At 45.6% G+C, this 19,036-nt stretch overlaps 1 protein-coding gene across 2 annotated transcripts in view; it reads right to left on the minus strand.

Moving 5' to 3' along the window:
- The window catches only part of LOC146829634 (prostate stem cell antigen-like), a 115,550-nt gene extending 100,726 nt beyond the window's left edge, over positions 1-14,824 (minus strand). For both annotated transcript variants that reach the window (XM_085606707.1, XM_085606708.1), the window contains exon 1: positions 14,638-14,824. In XM_085606707.1, coding sequence (XP_085462833.1) covers positions 14,638-14,689 — 52 coding nt within the window. In that variant the 5' untranslated portion in view covers positions 14,690-14,824. The remainder of the gene's footprint in view (positions 1-14,637) is intronic.
- Positions 14,825-19,036: the final 4,212 nt, after the last annotated feature.

Here is a 19,036-nt window from a genome sequence, read left to right on the forward strand (position 1 = left end):
TCAATAGAAGTGTTAGCTATGTACAAGCATCTTATGTATATATTGAAGCAATGCATAGAGCTTAGTCCTTTTGAACAATGTGATGTTAAAACGTGTAGATTAGAATTCGTTTCTGTAGACTGTTTAGTTTGACCACACATGAAAGAAAGACGTAAATGTCAATACTGTGATTTAAACCTGCTTGTGTAACCGAAGTAGTGGCCAGAATTCGCATATATCGTTGAGGCGAAAGGCCTGGTATTTTCTTATGTTAGCCAAGGGCAATAGGCCAAAAAGGATTTATTCCAGTAGAGGTTTTAGGCTGTAGTAAATTGCAAGTTAAAAGATGTGAAGTATGTCTGCCTTGCATGATCTCACCCCAGGTGCAAGGACAGTTGCTCGTTAGTAGAGAAGCTCTTTGTTCACAAATTGACTTATGTAGTAAAAGCCAGACATGGGAGTGCATTGGAATGTGCCAATCGTAACTCCTAGTGCGGATGGCGTCTGGGACTCAAGGCCAAGCGATGGACGATGGAACTGGACAGCGCTCTGTGGAAATTTACTGAAAGACGACCCCGCAGAAGAGGAGGCGCAAAGGGCGTGTTCTGGGATTTGGGGTTCTGTATTAGGGAAAGCGCCCCGAGGGTGGAGGCAGATCAGAGCAGCCCAGGGCAGAGGAAGGCTAGGCGAAGGGATAGAGGGGGCAACTTAGAACAAGCTCTCTAAGTGATGACTTCTTAGGAAGTTTCACTCTGACACCTTTTTACTCGACGAGGGTCTCAAGGGATTGCTAAGTAGGGATGTCATCTAGTGCAGAGTAGGGACAGAGATGGTATGGTTCAGTGTCCCTAGTATCGACATTTGCTTGGTGGTTTTCTACCTCATGCTTTTAGAAATTGTGCTTTTAGTTATTTTTAGCCGTATGCGGATTCTTCGTAGAGTAGCATTTATGTTAGTGCCTATGTACTTGTTGTGCCTCGTATTGAGGACTTTGTACCTTCAAATCTTTATGCTGATAATAAAAACCAGAGAGCCAAGAGATTAAGTCTCGAGTCCTTGATTATGGCAAATTGTGGACAGTAATTTTGATAATTGTGTTTTTCCCTCCACGCTATTGGGCAAGTAAAAAGTTCCATACGACCAGAGTGGGTTCTAGTAGATAATTGCGAGATACTAAAATGGGCCGGAGCAGTAATGTTCATCTCCCCTCCCCCTTCATCAGCTAACCTGCTCTGTGTCATTTACGCTTGATCTGGTGAGGTAGGGCACTCACTGTCCCCGGAGGCCAAGCCCTGTGCTTCTGCTGAGCACTCAGCAAGTGGTGTTATCTTTTAGGGAACACTCAGTGGAGGTGTTTCACAACTTCAAGTCTTGCCTAAAAGACCTCACCCTGGATGCATAAAAACTGCCTGAAATTAAACGCTGAGAAAATGGAAGCTCTGTTTTTTAGCCAAGACTCTCCCCTTACTCCCTGTTTGAGGTGGCCTCAGAACTGAATCCACCTCCACCCCACCCCCCCATCTCAAAATCTGCCAGCAATCAAGGTATTAGGCTGGGCAAAGAGCTCTCCTTCGCTGCCAGTATACATCATATCTCCTCCACTTCTTTCTGGAAGATGAGGGCACTTAGGGAATTCTTACTCTTTCTGCCAGAGGAACATTGGAAGACAGTAGCCCATGCATTAGTCTCATCTCAATTGGACTATGCAAACAGCCTATAGATGGGGTTACCTGCATATTTATTGTGCAGGCTCCAAATTATACAATACTCAAGGCTAATTAGGAGGGCACCCAGGCACCACCACATCTCTCCACATTTGAAGCAACTTCATTGGCTTCCTATAAGCAGGAGGACTGAATTCAAATCATTGATCCTTGTATTTAGGGCCACCATAAGTTTGGGACCCAGATGCCTCCAAAAAAGGTTGCAGCTATACTAGCCAACTCGAGTTCTAAGATCCGACAATCTGGGACTCTTGAAAGTCTTTCGATACCGCAAAGCGTAATTGGGTGGCAGGTCCTTCGTGGTGCAGTCTTATAAAATATGGAACTCCCTCTCTTTACATCTCCGCATGTTGGAATCAGAAACAGAATTCCAGAGAGCATTAAAGACCTGGCTCTTCAGGCAGTAACTGCTGGCCCGCCCTACCCCCCTCTCGTGAGTTTTCTGCTAGCCATGGCACACCTACACCGAGGAAGCTGTACGCTTTAGAAAATCCTCATTCATTCATTCATTCTAGTGCACTGGCGAGTGTGAGTGCATGTCACACACTGGCCCCTGTACAGAAACTTGGGCATCAAAATGGATCAACACATGACACCATGATAGACATAGTAAGGCTCAAGGCAGAGGTAGATGAAATTATATATGGAAGTCTACCTCTTGAGAGGATAGTATCTTACAATCCAGATGAGCTGTTTTTCGTGGCGAAAGATGTGACGCGGAAAGCACGAATGGCACACGAGAAATTGGGGGGATTGGCGAAGGAATATGATGTGGATTTATCCAAGACTAGGGTGTTGCAAGGAAGTCATAGGATGCATTATACTGAGCGGGAGCTAGAGGAGAAGAGGGTTGTTGGACTGAGGTCACATACTAGAGAACTGGTTTTAGCCATGCGGCCGTGGTTGACGCTTGATAAGTGGGAAGAGAAATGGTCAAAGAAAAAGACCTCAAGGGGAGCGGAAGGAGGAACTCCGGCAGAGGGATTGCTACTAGCAAAGACCTTTCCCCTTAGGGAAGTGGCGAATGGAGGATATGTGCATGTACCATGGAGCAGGGGGGATTTGGCATCATTTACGAATGATTTTCCCAGGCTCAGGGAGAAGCCTGCAGAGTGGTACAAGCAAGTTGAGCGTTTTGTCAAAATTTCGAAGGTGTTGTGGATAGACCTAAATACCTTATTCGATATTGTGGTTCCAGGAGATCTGTGGAACGCATGTAAAATTGCTGTTGATTGGCCAGACTATGAGCCTGATAGGAACCTGATTACAAATGGTCCGTCGCCAGTAGTGATGAGGCTGTATGAGAAAGTAATTACCTGGTTGAAATCGAAGGTTTCACCCCAAGATATTGATTGGGTGAAAATAGACAGGACGGTGCAGGAGCCAAAGGAGACAGTACATGAGTTTTATGAGAGACTTTTGAAAGCTTTTAAGCAGTACAGTGGCCTAGATGAGCTGGAAACGAAGGATATGGGACAGTTTGTGTCTAAGTTCGTGCTGGGTTTGAAGCCCGAGGTCAGTCTCATGATACAGCAGCATTTGATCTGTTGGCAGAATAAGCCCGTAGATGAAATCTTGCGGTACGCTAGGTACTGCACGGATGAGATTGAGTCAAAGCACAAGAAGATGAAGGATAACCTATTGCTCATACAGATGCAAGCTGCTCAGGGACCGCCGAATGGGGGTCCAGTGGTGCGGAGACAGGGAAATTATCAGACAGGGAATCAGAATGTGCAGGGTCAGGGAAGGCCGAGGCCCGTGGACCCTAGAACAGGCATAGATGTAGCGATTTTGAAAAAGACGACTGCTTGTCACCAGTGTCACCAGGTGGGACACTGGAGACGCGAGTGCCCCTCGAACCCCTATAATCAGCCGCAGATGGAGGGAGGAATGGGTCAGGTCCCTGGGGCGGAACAGGTACAGACGGTGACTGTACCGAGAATGATGCAAGGGGGGACCGGCATCTCGCAAGTGCAGGTTCCCCAGCCACCCAGAATACAGAACATACAGCAGGGAGCTCGGACTTATTTGCAGATGCCCATGTTCGAAGTAGGAGAGGAGAGGGATGCAGATTTGCTGGCCCAGTTAAGTTTAGGCCAGGATGATGATTGCCTACTTAGAGCCATTTTAGAAGTAGATCAGAGAGGACCTTTTGTGGAAGCGGAACTCGATGGACACCCTACTACCTTTTTGGTAGATACGGGGGCTACCAGGTCAACTATAAGATCCGCAGTAGTTCCGGGTGTAGCCCTTTCTGGAGAAAGCATACAAGTGGTTGGAGTAGCGAACAAAAGGCTAGTTAGCCCTTTGACAGAACCGATTCCAGTTAGGATAGGAAACTTTAGGGATCGACATCAGTTCGTGGTGTGCGATTCTAGTCCTGTTTGTTTGTTGGGGAGAGACTTATTGTGCAAGCTCAATTGCACAATTTACTGTACCCCGAAAGGAGTAGAGGTGCAGACAAGAGATGAGGATGCGACCTTTAAGGTTGCAAATCAGCGGGTGTGTGTGGAAGTGTACCCAGCTTTGACAGTGGAGGAGCTTCCACAGGATTTGAGGGAGTCAGTGTCGTCTGACGTGTGGGACCTAAGCGGAGAGGAGATTGGCTTAGTCAGGGGAGTGGAACCAGTGAAGATACAGGTTAAGCCAAACGTGGAATTCCCGAGAACACCTCAGTACAAATTATCCCCTGAAACGATTGCAGGGATTAAACCTGTGATCGAGTCCATGATTAGACAGGGAATACTGGTGGAGATCATGGGTAGTCCATGTAACTCGCCCATTATGGGACTGCAGAAACCAAGTGGAAAGTTCAGAATAGTACAGGACCTGCGAAAAATAAACGACATAGTTGTTCCATGTTGTCCAGTGGTACCGAATCCATCTGTGATACTGTTTCAGATCCCATGTGAAGCTGGATGGTTCACAGTGATTGACTTGTGTCAGGCATTCTTTTCGATTCCCCTACATGAAGAGAGCAGATTTCTTTTTGCATTTAGACTAGAAAATCGTGTATTAACGTGGTGTCGTATCCCACAGGGGTATACGGAGAGCCCATCGATTTTCAATCAACTCTTGAAGAAAAACCTAGAGAGTCTTGTGTTGCCACAAAACTCCGTTTTGGTGCAATACATTGACGACCTGCTTGTTGCGTCAGAAACAGAAGACGCTTGCAGGACTGATACAATTGCGTTGCTGAATTTCCTGGGAGAGAATGGTCACAAGGTGTCTCCAAGCAAGTTGCAATACTGTTTACCTGAGGTGCAGTATTTGGGGCACAGAATTGAGAAGGGTAAAAGGAAGGTGTCTCCAGATCGCATTGATGCGATTTTGAGAATGCCGGTTCCCTCGACGCAGAGGGAAGTTAGAATGTTTTTGGGAATGGTGGGCTATTGCCGCCAGTGGATCCCAAACTTTTCCTTTGAAGCGAAGCCTTCACAGCGGCTGACGCGAAAGGATGTAAGTGATCCGGTACCATGGGACGACGACTGTTTGAAATCATTTCTGAGGCTGAGAGAAGCCTTATGTAGCGCTCCTGCATTGGGAATGCCGGATTACAACAAGGCATTTGCATTGTTCTGCTGCGAAAGAGAAGGTTGCGCATTAGCAGTGTTAACTCAGAATCATGGAGGTGTCCGTAGACCAGTTGCCTATTTCTCAGCTACTTTAGATCCAGTAGCTTCTGCGTTGCCCGGATGTCTCAGATCCGTTGCGTCAACAGGTGTCAGTATCGAGAGATGTGAGAGCATTGTGATGGGTCATCCTCTTACTGTACATGTGCCACATTCTGTTGAGTTGTTGATGACTAGGACTAAAACACAGCACCTCACGAATAATAGGCTGACTCGTTATGAGCAAGTTATCCTTGCAGCCGATAATGTGATATTGAAGAGGTGTGCTGTTTTAAATCCTGCCACATTGTTACCTATTCCAAATATAGATGATAAGGAAGATTGTGAGGACCATGATTGTCTCGATGTGACTGAACTATGCACCAAACCGAGACCAGACATTGTTGATGAACCGCTCCCAGTGTCAGATGAGATTTTCTTTGTGGACGGTTCATGTTTAAGAGACGGTGTTGGTCGACTGAGAGCAGCGTTTGCTGTATGTACCATCACGGGGGTGGTTGAAGCCGCTTGTTTAGAAGGAGTACACTCCGCGCAGGTGGCTGAGCTCATTGCTCTGACTCGTGCCTGTTTGGCAGCGGAAAAGATCCGTGTAACTATTTACACGGACAGCCAGTATGGGTTTGGTGTGGTTCATGACTTCGGACAGCTATGGTCCCAGAGAGGGTTCATGACGTCTTCAGGTTCTCCCATAAGAAATGGTGATCATGTACGGAAATTGCTAAAAGCATTGCAAGGTCCTGATGAAATTGCTGTTGTTAAATGTGCTGCACACACAAAGGGAAATGATTTTGTTTCATTGGGTAACAACTATGCTGATGAGGTAGCCCGATTTTGTGCAGAACAGGGATGCAATTTCACGGAGACCCACATTGAGGAAACTGGGGAGGAAGTGGCGTATGGTCAGATGTTAGCAATGGCAGACTCATGGGAGGAACTGAAACAGCTTCAGGAAGGGGTCTCGGATCAGGAACGAGACAGCTGGATACGAGCCGGATGTGAGAAGGGAGATGTGGATATATGGGTTTCGAATGATGGACGAGCAGTGTTGCCGGAAAGTTTGTTGAATCCCATGGCGAGGTTGATACATGGTGCTGTACATCTTGGTAGGGATGCAATGATGAGAGTGTTTCGTCAGACTTGGTATAACCCGAAGTTTCGGGCAGTGTCTGAAACCGTGTGTCAGAGGTGTGTCACCTGTCAACAGATGAATGTAGGGAAGAGAACTGCTGTGACGTTGAGTCACATAGGGAGGTCAGGTGGACCTTTCAATAGGATGCAGCTCGATTTTGTTGAAATGCCGAAGTGTAATGGGTTGAGGTACATATTAGTGATAGTATGTGTCTTTTCCAGGTGGGTGGAGGCATACCCTACACGCAGATGTGACACACTCACAGTAGCAAAACTATTATTGAGGGAACTCATTCCAAGGTACGGGTTCCCGACGTCCTTTGAATCGGACAGAGGAACTCATTTCCACAGCGAAGTCATGAAGTTGCTTTGTGCAGCTTTGAATATAGATCAGAAGTTACACTGTAGCTATAGACCGGAAGCTTCAGGGATAGTGGAGCAGGTGAATGGAACTCTGAAGGCTCGAATGGCGAAAGTGTGTTCGTCTACGTCTTTGAAATGGCCTGACGCATTACCCTTGGTCCTTATGAGCCTTCGAAGTGTGCCAGATAGAAGGACTGGGTTGTCACCCCATGAAATCCTCATGGGAAGAGCGATGCGTTTGCCTGCCATACCTGCTACTGCTTTGATAAATATCACTGATGATATGATCCTGGACTATTGTAAAGGCCTTGCTGACGTGGTCCGTTCTGTGTCTCAGCAGGTGCAGACAGCAACGTTTCCAGCTGCGAGTGACCGGTGCCACGACTTGGACCCAGGCGATTGGGTCCTAGTCCGCAAGCACGTGAGGAAGAGTTGTTTGGATGCTAGGTGGCGCGGCCCCTTTCAGGTGATCCTTGTCACGAACACAGCCGTCAAGTGTGGAGGTTTACCGAACTGGGTGCATGCTTCCCATACCCGCCGAGTCCCAGCACCCTTAGAAGATACAGCCCCTCTCGAGAACGAAAGTCCAGCTGAGCCGATAGAACCATCTGAGAGGGCCAGTCAAGCTGTAAGGGTTGCTGAAGCGGCTGATGGTGCACTGAATCGAGTTGGGGGAGGACGTGAAAGAAGTACTGACCCAGAAACAGGCGAAGGAGCAAGAGGTGCAGTGGGTAGTACAGAATCGAGTTCTGCCGAAGAGGAGGAGATCAGTGCACAGGGTATCGAAGGGAAGAACGGAGGTGCCACCGAAGCAGAAAGGGTTTGGCCCGCAAGACAAAATCGGGTAAACCTAAGGTCGGTACCGGACACAGATCTTGCACCAGTTTCGGAGGAACCAGAAGAAGAATCAGGCGACGAGGAGAATCCTCAAGGTGTGAGAAGATCAAAGAGAACAAGAGTGCCAAGTCGGAAGTACGCCTCACCAGAGTGGGCATACCCAGTGACTGATGCCAGGGTTACCGAGCACGGGAAGATTGAGGTCGATGACATTGGTCAACAGTGTCCCGCTCCAGAGAGTGGAAGTGTTGCTGAAAGTTCCGGGATTGGAGATCGAAGGAATATTGACGATTCATATTCCGAGTCCGCCATTCCTGAGTGTCATTCGAGGTATGATCTTGGACAATTTGGAGTTCCCGACGTTCACGACTGTGCCGGACCCACAAGAACTGATCATTCTTAAGCTCGAAATATTGCAGGGAGTCCTGGAACTGTTGGGACCAGCGCTTATGTTAGATTGATTTGAGAAGGTTGCAAGCAGAAAAGAAGATAACCTAGACCCGAGCGGAAGAAGAACAAAATTAGGGATTTTTCCGTTATAGAACGAAGAAAAGTTAGGGAGGGTTGCCTAAGTTCACGAAAGAGACATTAATGAGAAAGAGACTTACCCTTTCAGAGACTGTATTGGACATTGAGCATATTCCGAAGATGGCAGATCCTGCAAACCCACATCGTAGGGCTAAATTGATAATAGGCACATTGATAGGAGTTGTGATAGTCACCATATTTGCAGTAGTGATAAGTTCATACATGGTGGCTCACAGGCAAGAGGGGAAGGTTCAGGGAGCACCCACACCTAATACCCCAGGGCAGAGAGGTGTCAGTATCAGAGAACAGGAAATATCGAAGTTGAGGGATGATCACAGACTCCACATGGATTTGTCGAGGGGTGATTTTAAGCTTAATGCTTATGCAAAGTTGCTGTACGAGTATGTTGATGCGATGGATGTGAAGGATTGTTATGTGTGCATGCAGTTGCCTGCTTCAGTGGATGAGGGTATCAAGTACCATCATCTCCCATTGACATATGGGATTTCTTGTAGTTTATTGCTCAGTCTATTTTATGACAGGAGACAGTTCGAGTATTTCTTTTCAAATTTTGACATTAAGTACTTCCTGAAGTTCCAGCAATAAAGCATTTGAACAAATACGATTATTATAAGAAAGAGGACAGGCTCCTGAAGTATTTTAGACCGACTGTGAAGTTGGATACGGCGCATGCTCACAGGAATAACCTGACATGTGCGTTGTCTGAGACGGAGAAGAAATTCATTGATCAAGTAGAAGACAGGTATAGGAAATTGACCCAGACACGAGACACCGGAGATAGCCCAGTAGATTGGACTGAGGAGGAGAGAGCTCATAAGTCTAAGGGAAGTTATGGACCAATAGCGTTAGATGAGGTACAGAGAGGGAATTTGTGTATTGGACGGCCACAATCCGATACGGATAAGGTCGCAGTGGGACATAGCACCTGTTCTCAGACCTTCACTTTGGAAGCCTCTGTTAAGAACTTTATGCAAGGGGTGGTACAAGTAATTCCGACAGTGTATTATGTATGTGGAAAGAATGCGTATGTCAGACTGCCTGCAAATTGGTATGGCATATGCTATTTGGCTATCATATTCCCGAAGATTTATCATACAGAGGACTTGGAGTTGTTAGAGACGAAGCGACAGTCTAGAAGACGTAGGGCTACAAATGCAGGTGCAGTGATTGGGGACATATACGGAGCAATGATACCTAGTATGGGTGTGGTGTTGAATGATGTGAAGATCAGGAGGTTGGCGACTGTAGTTGATGAGTTGTCTATGAACACAGCGAGGTCGCTGTTGTTGGTGGCTGGAGAGATGTTGTCGATACGGAATATGGTTATGCAGAATCGCCTTGCTTTAGACGTGTTATTAGCCAAAGAAGGCGGAGTCTGCAAATTATTGAAGGTTCAAGAATGCTGCACATATATTCCAGACAACACGAAGGAGATAGGGAAGTACATAGATAATATCACGACTATTCACAAGGAGATCATGGATTTGACGGAGGAGAATGTGTGAGAGAAGATTGGACAAGGATTTGGAAGAGTGGGAACTTGGTTTGCGAATCTGGGAAGAGGATTTCTGGGATCAGTGTTGAAGCCAATTATCATTGCTGTGGTTTGTGTGATTTGTTTGTGGGGATGCGTGAAAGCATGGAAGTGGTATCAAGGAGGCAAAGTTGAAAGAGCTCTTAGAGCAAACGAGAAAAGAATGGCGAAGTTTCAGGAGCAGCAATACGAGAGTCTTAAGAGAATGGAGGGAGTTTGACATGGCAAAGTTATGACTAGCGCGGTTTGAATCAGTTCTAAAGAAGAGAAATGTAATGGTGTGATGACGGATGTCATCAAAGGGGGGAACTGATGTAGCGCTTAAAAGTTTGAAAATTGTAGGGGTGCGTTATATTCATTGTTAGTCGGCACCCGCATATAATCAAATGTGTACTCAGGTATTTTGTGTGCAATGTATTAAGAACTGTATAACCTATGTCGATTTCAATAGAAGTGTTAGCTATGTACAAGCATCTTATGTATATATTGAAGCAATGCATAGAGCTTAGTCCTTTTGAACAATGTGATGTTAAAACGTGTAGATTAGAATTCGTGTCTGTAGACTGTTTAGTTTGACCACACATGAAAGAAAGACGTAAATGTCAATACTGTGATTTAAACCTGCTTGTGTAACCGAAGTAGTGGCCAGAATTCGCATATATCGTTGAGGCGAAAGGCCTGGTATTTTCTTATGTTAGCCAAGGGCAATAGGCCAAAAAGGATTTATTCCAGTAGAGGTTTTAGGCTGTAGTAAATTGCAAGTTAAAAGATGTGAAGTATGTCTGCCTTGCATGATCTCACCCCAGGTGCAAGGACAGTTGCTCGTTAGTAGAGAAGCTCTTTGTTCACAAATTGACTTATGTAGTAAAAGCCAGACATGGGAGTGCATTGGAATGTGCCAATCGTAACTCCTAGTGCGGATGGCGTCTGGGACTCAAGGCCAAGCGATGGACGATGGAACTGGACAGCGCTCTGTGGAAATTTACTGAAAGACGACCCCGCAGAAGAGGAGGCGCAAAGGGCGTGTTCTGGGATTTGGGGTTCTGTATTAGGGAAAGCGCCCCGAGGGTGGAGGCAGATCAGAGCAGCCCAGGGCAGAGGAAGGCTAGGCGAAGGGATAGAGGGGGCAACTTAGAACAAGCTCTCTAAGTGATGACTTCTTAGGAAGTTTCACTCTGACACCTTTTTACTCGACGAGGGTCTCAAGGGATTGCTAAGTAGGGATGTCATCTAGTGCAGAGTAGGGACAGAGATGGTATGGTTCAGTGTCCCTAGTATCGACATTTGCTTGGTGGTTTTCTACCTCATGCTTTTAGAAATTGTGCTTTTAGTTATTTTTAGCCGTATGCGGATTCTTCGTAGAGTAGCATTTGTGTTAGTGCCTATGTACTTGTTGTGCCTCGTATTGAGGACTTTGTACCTTCAAATCTTTATGCTGATAATAAAAACCAGAGAGCCAAGAGATTAAGTCTCGAGTCCTTGATTATGGCAAATTGTGGACAGTAATTTTGATAATTGTGTTTTTCCCTCCACGCTATTGGGCAAGTAAAAAGTTCCATACGACCAGAGTGGGTTCTAGTAGATAATTGCGAGATACTAAAATGGGCCGGAGAAGTAATGTTCATCTCCCCTCCCCCTTCATCAGCTAACCTGCTCTGTGTCATTTACGCTTGATCTGGTGAGGTAGGGCACTCACTGTCCCCGGAGGCCAAGCCCTGTGCTTCTGCTGAGCACTCAGCAAGTGGTGTTATCTTTTAGGGAACACTCAGTGGAGGTGTTTCACAACTTCAAGTCTTGCCTAAAAGACCTCACCCTGGATGCATAAAAACTGCCTGAAATTAAACGCTGAGAAAATGGAAGCTCTGTTTTTTAGCCAAGACTCTCCCCTTACTCCCTGTTTGAGGTGGCCTCAGAACTGAATCCACCTCCACCCCACCCCCCCATCTCAAAATCTGCCAGCAATCAAGGTATTAGGCTGGGCAAAGAGCTCTCCTTCGCTGCCAGTATACATCATATCTCCTCCACTTCTTTCTGGAAGATGAGGGCACTTAGGGAATTCTTACTCTTTCTGCCAGAGGAACATTGGAAGACAGTAGCCCATGCATTAGTCTCATCTCAATTGGACTATGCAAACAGCCTATAGATGGGGTTACCTGCATATTTATTGTGCAGGCTCCAAATTATACAATACTCAAGGCTAATTAGGAGGGCACCCAGGCACCACCACATCTCTCCACATTTGAAGCAACTTCATTGGCTTCCTATAAGCAGGAGGACTGAATTCAAATCATTGATCCTTGTATTTAGGGCCACCATAAGTTTGGGACCCAGATGCCTCCAAAAAAGGTTGCAGCTATACTAGCCAACTCGAGTTCTAAGATCCGACAATCTGGGACTCTTGAAAGTCTTTCGATACCGCAAAGCGTAATTGGGTGGCAGGTCCTTCGTGGTGCAGTCTTATAAAATATGGAACTCCCTCTCTTTACATCTCCGCATGTTGGAATCAGAAACAGAATTCCAGAGAGCATTAAAGACCTGGCTCTTCAGGCAGTAACTGCTGGCCCGCCCTACCCCCCTCTCGTGAGTTTTCTGCTAGCCATGGCACACCTACACCGAGGAAGCTGTACGCTTTAGAAAATCCTCATTCATTCATTCATTCTAGTGCACTGGCGAGTGTGAGTGCATGTCACACACTGGCCCCTGTACAGAAACTTGGGCATCAAAATGGATCAACACATGACACCATGACCTTGAGACAGCGAGCAAAAAGTTAGACTTACATCAATTTTCATGTACAGCTTTGGAAGTAAAATGTAGAATATAATAGCTATATAATTTTATTAATATTGAAACACTTTTCTAGTCATCAAACCCCTAGTGATGCAAGGCAGGAGCACTGTTGGCATGTGTGTTGGTACAGAGATGAGCTGTCCTGGCACAGTAATGAGAATATATTGTCATGGGAAGGAGGCCAATCTGAGCACATGGGGGAATTTCTCTTGGACAGAGCCTGGAGATTCAATGCCCTGGTGGCCATTATCTACCACTGTGGCGAAGAACCCTTCCGCCTGCAAAAGGAATGGGTGCACCATGACTTGTACACCACAACTTGTATACCATGACTTGCACTCCACTGCTTGTACATCATAACTTGTACAAGACAACTTTTACATCACGACTTTTACAGCATAAGTTGTGCTCCACAACTTGTGCACCATGAATTGTACACCAAAACTTGCACACAATGACTTGTACACCACGACAAGTATACCACAATTTTTACACCGAGACTTGTAAAGCATAACTTGTACACAAAGACTTGTGCACCACGACTGGTACTCCATTTCTTCTACCCCATGAATTGTACACCACAACATGTTCACCACGGTTTGTACATCATGACTTGCACACCACCACTTACACACCAAGACAGGTGCACCTCGGTTTGTACATCACGACTTGTACTCAATGGCTTGTACATCACGACTTGTATGCCACCACTTATACACCATGACTTGTACACCACGACTTGTACAGCACAACTTGTACACCATGAATTGTACACCACAACTTGTACACCATGAATTGTGCATTACAACTTGCACACAACTTGTTCACCACGACATGTACACCAAGACTTGTAAGTCATAACTTGTGCACAATGACTTGTACACCATGAATTGTACAACACGACATGTAAACCACGGTTTGTAAATCACTACTTGTACACCACCACTTATACAACAAGACATGTACACTATGGTTTGTACATGTACTCCATGACTTGTATGCCACCACTTGTACACCACAACTTGTACACCATGAATTGTACACTACAACTTGCACACAATGACTTGTACACCACAACATGTACACCACAACTTGTACACCATGACTGGTACTCCACGACTTGTACACAATGAATTGTACTCCATGACTTGTACACCGCGACTTGTATGCCACCAATTATACACCACGACTTGTATATCACAACTTGTTCTTCATGACTTGTTCACCACAACTTGTAGCCACTATTTATACACTAAGACATGTACACCACGGTTTGTACATCACAACTTGTACTCCATGACTGGCACACCACGACTTGTATGCCACCACTTGTACAGCACAACTTGTACACCATGACTTGTACACTACACAGGTAGATCTAAAGATGATTAGGCATCTACACACACCCACAGGTTGATCTAAAGATGATCAGTCATACCCAGACTCACACAGGTACATCTAAAAATGATCAGTTATGCACAGCCCCACACTGGTTCACCTCAAGATGACCAGGTGTTTATAGCCCACACAGGTAGATCTAAAGATGACAAGTCATGCACAGCTCCACACAGGTACATCCAAAGGTGATCAGGCATGTACTGGCATTACGTTTTGTAAATCAAAACATGGCGTGTGATGGACAGCTCTACAGAGGTGGATTTGAGAGAAAGTGACTAGGTGTGCACATCTTGCAGTACACAGGTACATTCAGATGTTACCAATCATAGACAGCCCCACACAGGTGGATTTAAGATGAGCAGCCATGCACAGCCCCACACAGGTACATCTAAAGAAGACTAGGCTTGTGTAGCCCCACACAGGTAGATGTAAAGATGAAGAGTCATACACAGCCCCACACTGGAAGATTCAAAGGTGACTAAAATGTAAAGCCCCACACAGATAGACCGAAAGAAAAACAAGCATGAAGAGCCTCACACAGGTAGATTTGGAAATGACTAGGTGTACACAGCTCCCCCTACATAGGTAAATTCAGATGTAACCAGACATGCACAGTCTCACACCGGTAGATCTACAGGTGACCAGGTACGTACAGCCACACACAGGTTTACATTCATAGTGTGTCATTTATTGAAAGTCTTACCTGTGCCAAAAAGGAGGGCAGCAGCCAGAAGCGAGCTCAAGACAGCCTTCATCCTTCAAAGTGATGGAGCAGGGATGGATAGAAGGGATGCTGGTGGTATTTGTGGGAGTGATCTGTGCTTGAAGTTTCTGTCTGAGGTCTGAGTGTGATGTCTGTGTGGGATCTAGGTGTGAGGTCTGTGCATCAGTTTCTTATGTGATGTCTGTGTCTCATATATGTATCTGTGCTGCCTTTATATAGCAAAACAATGTTGTGTAAATAAAGCTCTTGGCAACACATGTTCACAGAACTCACACGTTTCTTGTTTTGACACTATTGTTCACATTTTCAATTGAATGCTCCCCCTCGGACAGTGTCCTTTCCTACAATGCTCCAGAGATATCAATTACAAAAGATACATTTCTTCGTCACTACCACTAAATACAAAACCATTCAGGTGCACAAAGTTGGTGTGGTAACACAATCAACAATAAGGACATGAGAAGAGAATGCTGTTCCACTCCAAGTTTTGCTTTTCTTTAACAAAGAAGGAGAGATCTAGGCCTGTATTAAATTACAGCGTCTGCTTTCCAGTCACTTGGTTGCTATGGTTATTGGCACAAGTCCTTAGGAGCATCACTTTGTGCACATGTCCCCGGGCTCGAGCCTTTGGTGGGATGACGGGTGTCGGTCACTGCCCCCGCTAGGAGGACGCGCCCAGGGTGGGGTATGTGACCAGAGGTGAGTGAGCGCAGAGGACTGTGGGTGAGGGTAGGGGCCCCCTGGAGCCTGGACCTGGCAGGGCACTTGTAGTAATGCACCTGTGTGATGTCGGAGGTACGTATTTTCATGAGCAATAATACAGTGTGGGGCCTATTAATGAGATCCTGCATCACCTTTGCATCACGTTAAGTGGTACATACATGATGCAGGGCTCTCATTTTGATTTATTAAGCCACACAAAGCCACCCTGTGTGGCTTTGAGTTGTCTCATAAATCATGAGTAAGGCGACACAGCACAAATCGGTGCTTTGCCATATGCTGCGCCTCAGAGGCACTCCATGGGTGTTGCGGTGGGCTTTCCCATGCAACACCTATTGGATTTGACGCTGCCTCAGATTTACAAAGTGAATCCCCCTCTCTCATCCCCCTCTCTCACTCCCACATAAAGTACATAGCTCATTTATGGATTACAATTTGCATATATTGGATTTTCCTGTCCCCGTCAATAACGTGTTAAACAAGTTGAGAAAACTCCTTATATTTATTTCAGAATTATGAAAAGCTGTGAGGACACACCACAACCTGTAGTTATCAGGCACACACACAGATATCTTCCTGGTGAGGAACGTTAACACACTGAGCTATTTACCAGTAAGCACTTTGCTTTGATTATATTTGTATGTCATGTGGAAGATATTTCATGCTTCTTGTGAATATATCTTTGTGGGGCACTTGGAGTAAAGAAGTGGAGCTCCACCTAGGGCTTAGATAGGTGTGCATGTAACACAATATACGCATCAAAACTCCTCAGGGTTTCTTCCTCAGAAATGTGTCTGCCTCTCCATTAATGATGTTAATCTCCCCTCCCCTTTCATATCTACCCTTGACCTGGTGAGGTAGGGCGCTTACCATCCCCGGAGGCCAGGCACTGTGCTTCTGCTGAGCACTCAGCAAGTGGTGTTCTCTTTTAAAGAACACTCAGTGGAGGTGTTTCACAACTTCAAGACTTGCCCAAAAGACATATCAGTCTGGATGCATAAAAACTGCCTGAAATTAAATGCTGAAAAAATGGAAGTTCTGTTTTTTAGCCTTCTCCTCCCAGTTTGTGGTGGCCGTCAGAACTGAATCCACCTCCACCCCCTCAAAATCTGCCAGGAATATGGGTATTAGGCTGGACAAAGAGCTCTTTTTCTCTGCTCAGACACAACATATCTCATCCACTTCTTTCTGGAATATGATGACAATTAGGAAATTCTCACGCTTTCTGCCGGAGGAACATCAGAAGACAGTAGTCCATTCATTATTCATGTCTCAATTGGACTATGCAAACAACCTATACCTGGAGTTACCTGCATATTTTTTACGGAGGCTCCATGTAATACAAAACTCTGTGGCAAGGCTAATAAGAAGGGTATCCAGGCGCCACCACGTCTCTCCACATTTGAAGCAACTTTATTGGCATCCCATAAGCAGGAGGACTGCATTCAAATCATTGATCCTTGTATTTAGGGCCAATAGAAGCTTGGGACCCAGATGCCTCCAAACAATGTTTCAGCTATACTAGCCAACTCAAGTTCTAAGATCCAACAATCTGAGACTCTTGAAAGTCCCTTGATACCGCAAAGCGTGACAGGGTGGCAGGTCCTTCGTGGTGCAGTCTTATAAAATATGGAACTCCCTCCCTTTACATCTCCGCTTGTTGGAATCAAAACTGAATTCCAGAGAGCATTAAAGACCTGGCTTTTCAGGCAGTAACTGCTGGCCTGCCCTACCCCCCTCTCATGAGTTTTCCGCTAGCCTCTGGACACCTCCGCTGAGGTAGCTGTGCGTTTTAGAAAACCCTCATTCATTCATTCATTCATTCATTCATTCAAGTGCACTGGTGAGTGTGAGTGCATGTCACACACTGGCCCCTGTACAGTAATTCACGCATCAAAATGGATCAATACATGACGCCATGACCTTGAGACAGGAAGCAGGAAGTAAGACTTACATAAATTTTCATGCACAGATTTTGGAAGCAAAATGCAGAATATAATAGCTAAATAATTTTTATTAATATGGAAACACTTTTCTAGTCATCAAACCCCTAGTGATTCAAGGCAGGAGCACTCTTGGCATGTGTGTTGGTACAGAGATGAGCTGTCCTGGCACAGTAATGAGAATATATTGGCATGGAGAGGAAGCCAATCTAAGCACATGGGGAACATTCGCTTGGACAGATCATGGATATTCAATGCCCTGGTGGCCATTATCTACCACTTTGGTGAAGAACCCTTCCACCTGCAAAATTAATGGGTGCACCATGACTTGTACACCACGACATGTACACCACAACTTGTACACCAAGACTTATAAACCATAACTTGTACACAAATACTTGTACACCGACTGGTACTCCATTTCCTGTACACCATGAATTCTACACCATAACATGTATACCACAGTTTGTACATCTGACTTGTACGCCACCACTTACACACCAAGACATGTACACCACGGTTTGTACATCATGACTTGTACACCATGACTTGTATGCCACCACTCATACACCATGACATGTACCCCACGACTTGTACAGCACAACTTGTACACCAAGACAAGTACACCACAACTTGTACACCACAACTTGTACACCACAAATTGTACACTACAACTTGCACACAATGACTTGTACACCCTGACATGTACAGCACAACATGTACACCAGGACTTGTAAACCATAACTTGTACACAAAGACTTGTACACCACAACTGGTACTCCATGACTTGAACACCATGAATTATACACCACGACATGTACACTACAGTTTGTACATCACGACATGTACACCTCCACTTATACACAAAGACATGTACACCACAGTTCGGACATCACCACTTGTACTCCAAGACTTGTACACCACAACTTGTATGCCACCACTTATACACCAAGACTTGTACACCATGACTTGTACATCACAACTTGTACACCAAGATTTGTACACAACTACTTGTACACCACAAATTGTACTCTGCAACTTGCACACAATGGCTTTTATACCACGACATGTACACCACAACTTGTACATCAAGACTTGTAAACCATACTTTGGACAAAAAGACTTGTACACCACGACTGGTACTCCATGACTTGTACACAATGAATTGTAATCCATGACTTGTACACCATGACTTGTATGCCACCAATTATGCACCACGATTCGTACACCACGACTTGTATGTCACAAATTGCTCCCCCACGGACAGTGTCCTATCCTACAATGCTCCAAAGATTTTAATTACAAAAGATACATTTTTCATTTGTCACTACCACTAAATACAAAACCATTCAGGGATGCAAAGGTGGTGTGGGAACACAATCAGCAATAAGGACATCAGAAGGGAATGCCAGTGCACTCATAGTTTTGCTTTTCTTTAACAGAGAAGGAGAGATCTAGGCCTGTATTAAATTACAGCTTGTGCTTTCCAGTCACTCGAATGCTATGGTTACTGGCACAAGTCCTAAGGAGCATCACTTTGTGCACAGGTCCCCGGGCTAGAGCCTTATGTGGGATGACAGGTGTCGGTCACTGCCCCCACTAGGGAGGACCGGCCCAGGGTGGGGTATGTGACTAGAGGTGAGTGAGTGCAGAGGAATGTGAGTCAGGGTAGGGGCCCCCAGGAGCCTGGACCTGGCAGGGAACTTGTAGTAATG

The sequence above is a fragment of the Triturus cristatus genome, chromosome 5_2 (genome assembly GCF_964204655.1).
Source record: "Triturus cristatus chromosome 5_2, aTriCri1.1, whole genome shotgun sequence".
Taxonomy (NCBI): Eukaryota; Metazoa; Chordata; class Amphibia; order Caudata; family Salamandridae; genus Triturus; species Triturus cristatus.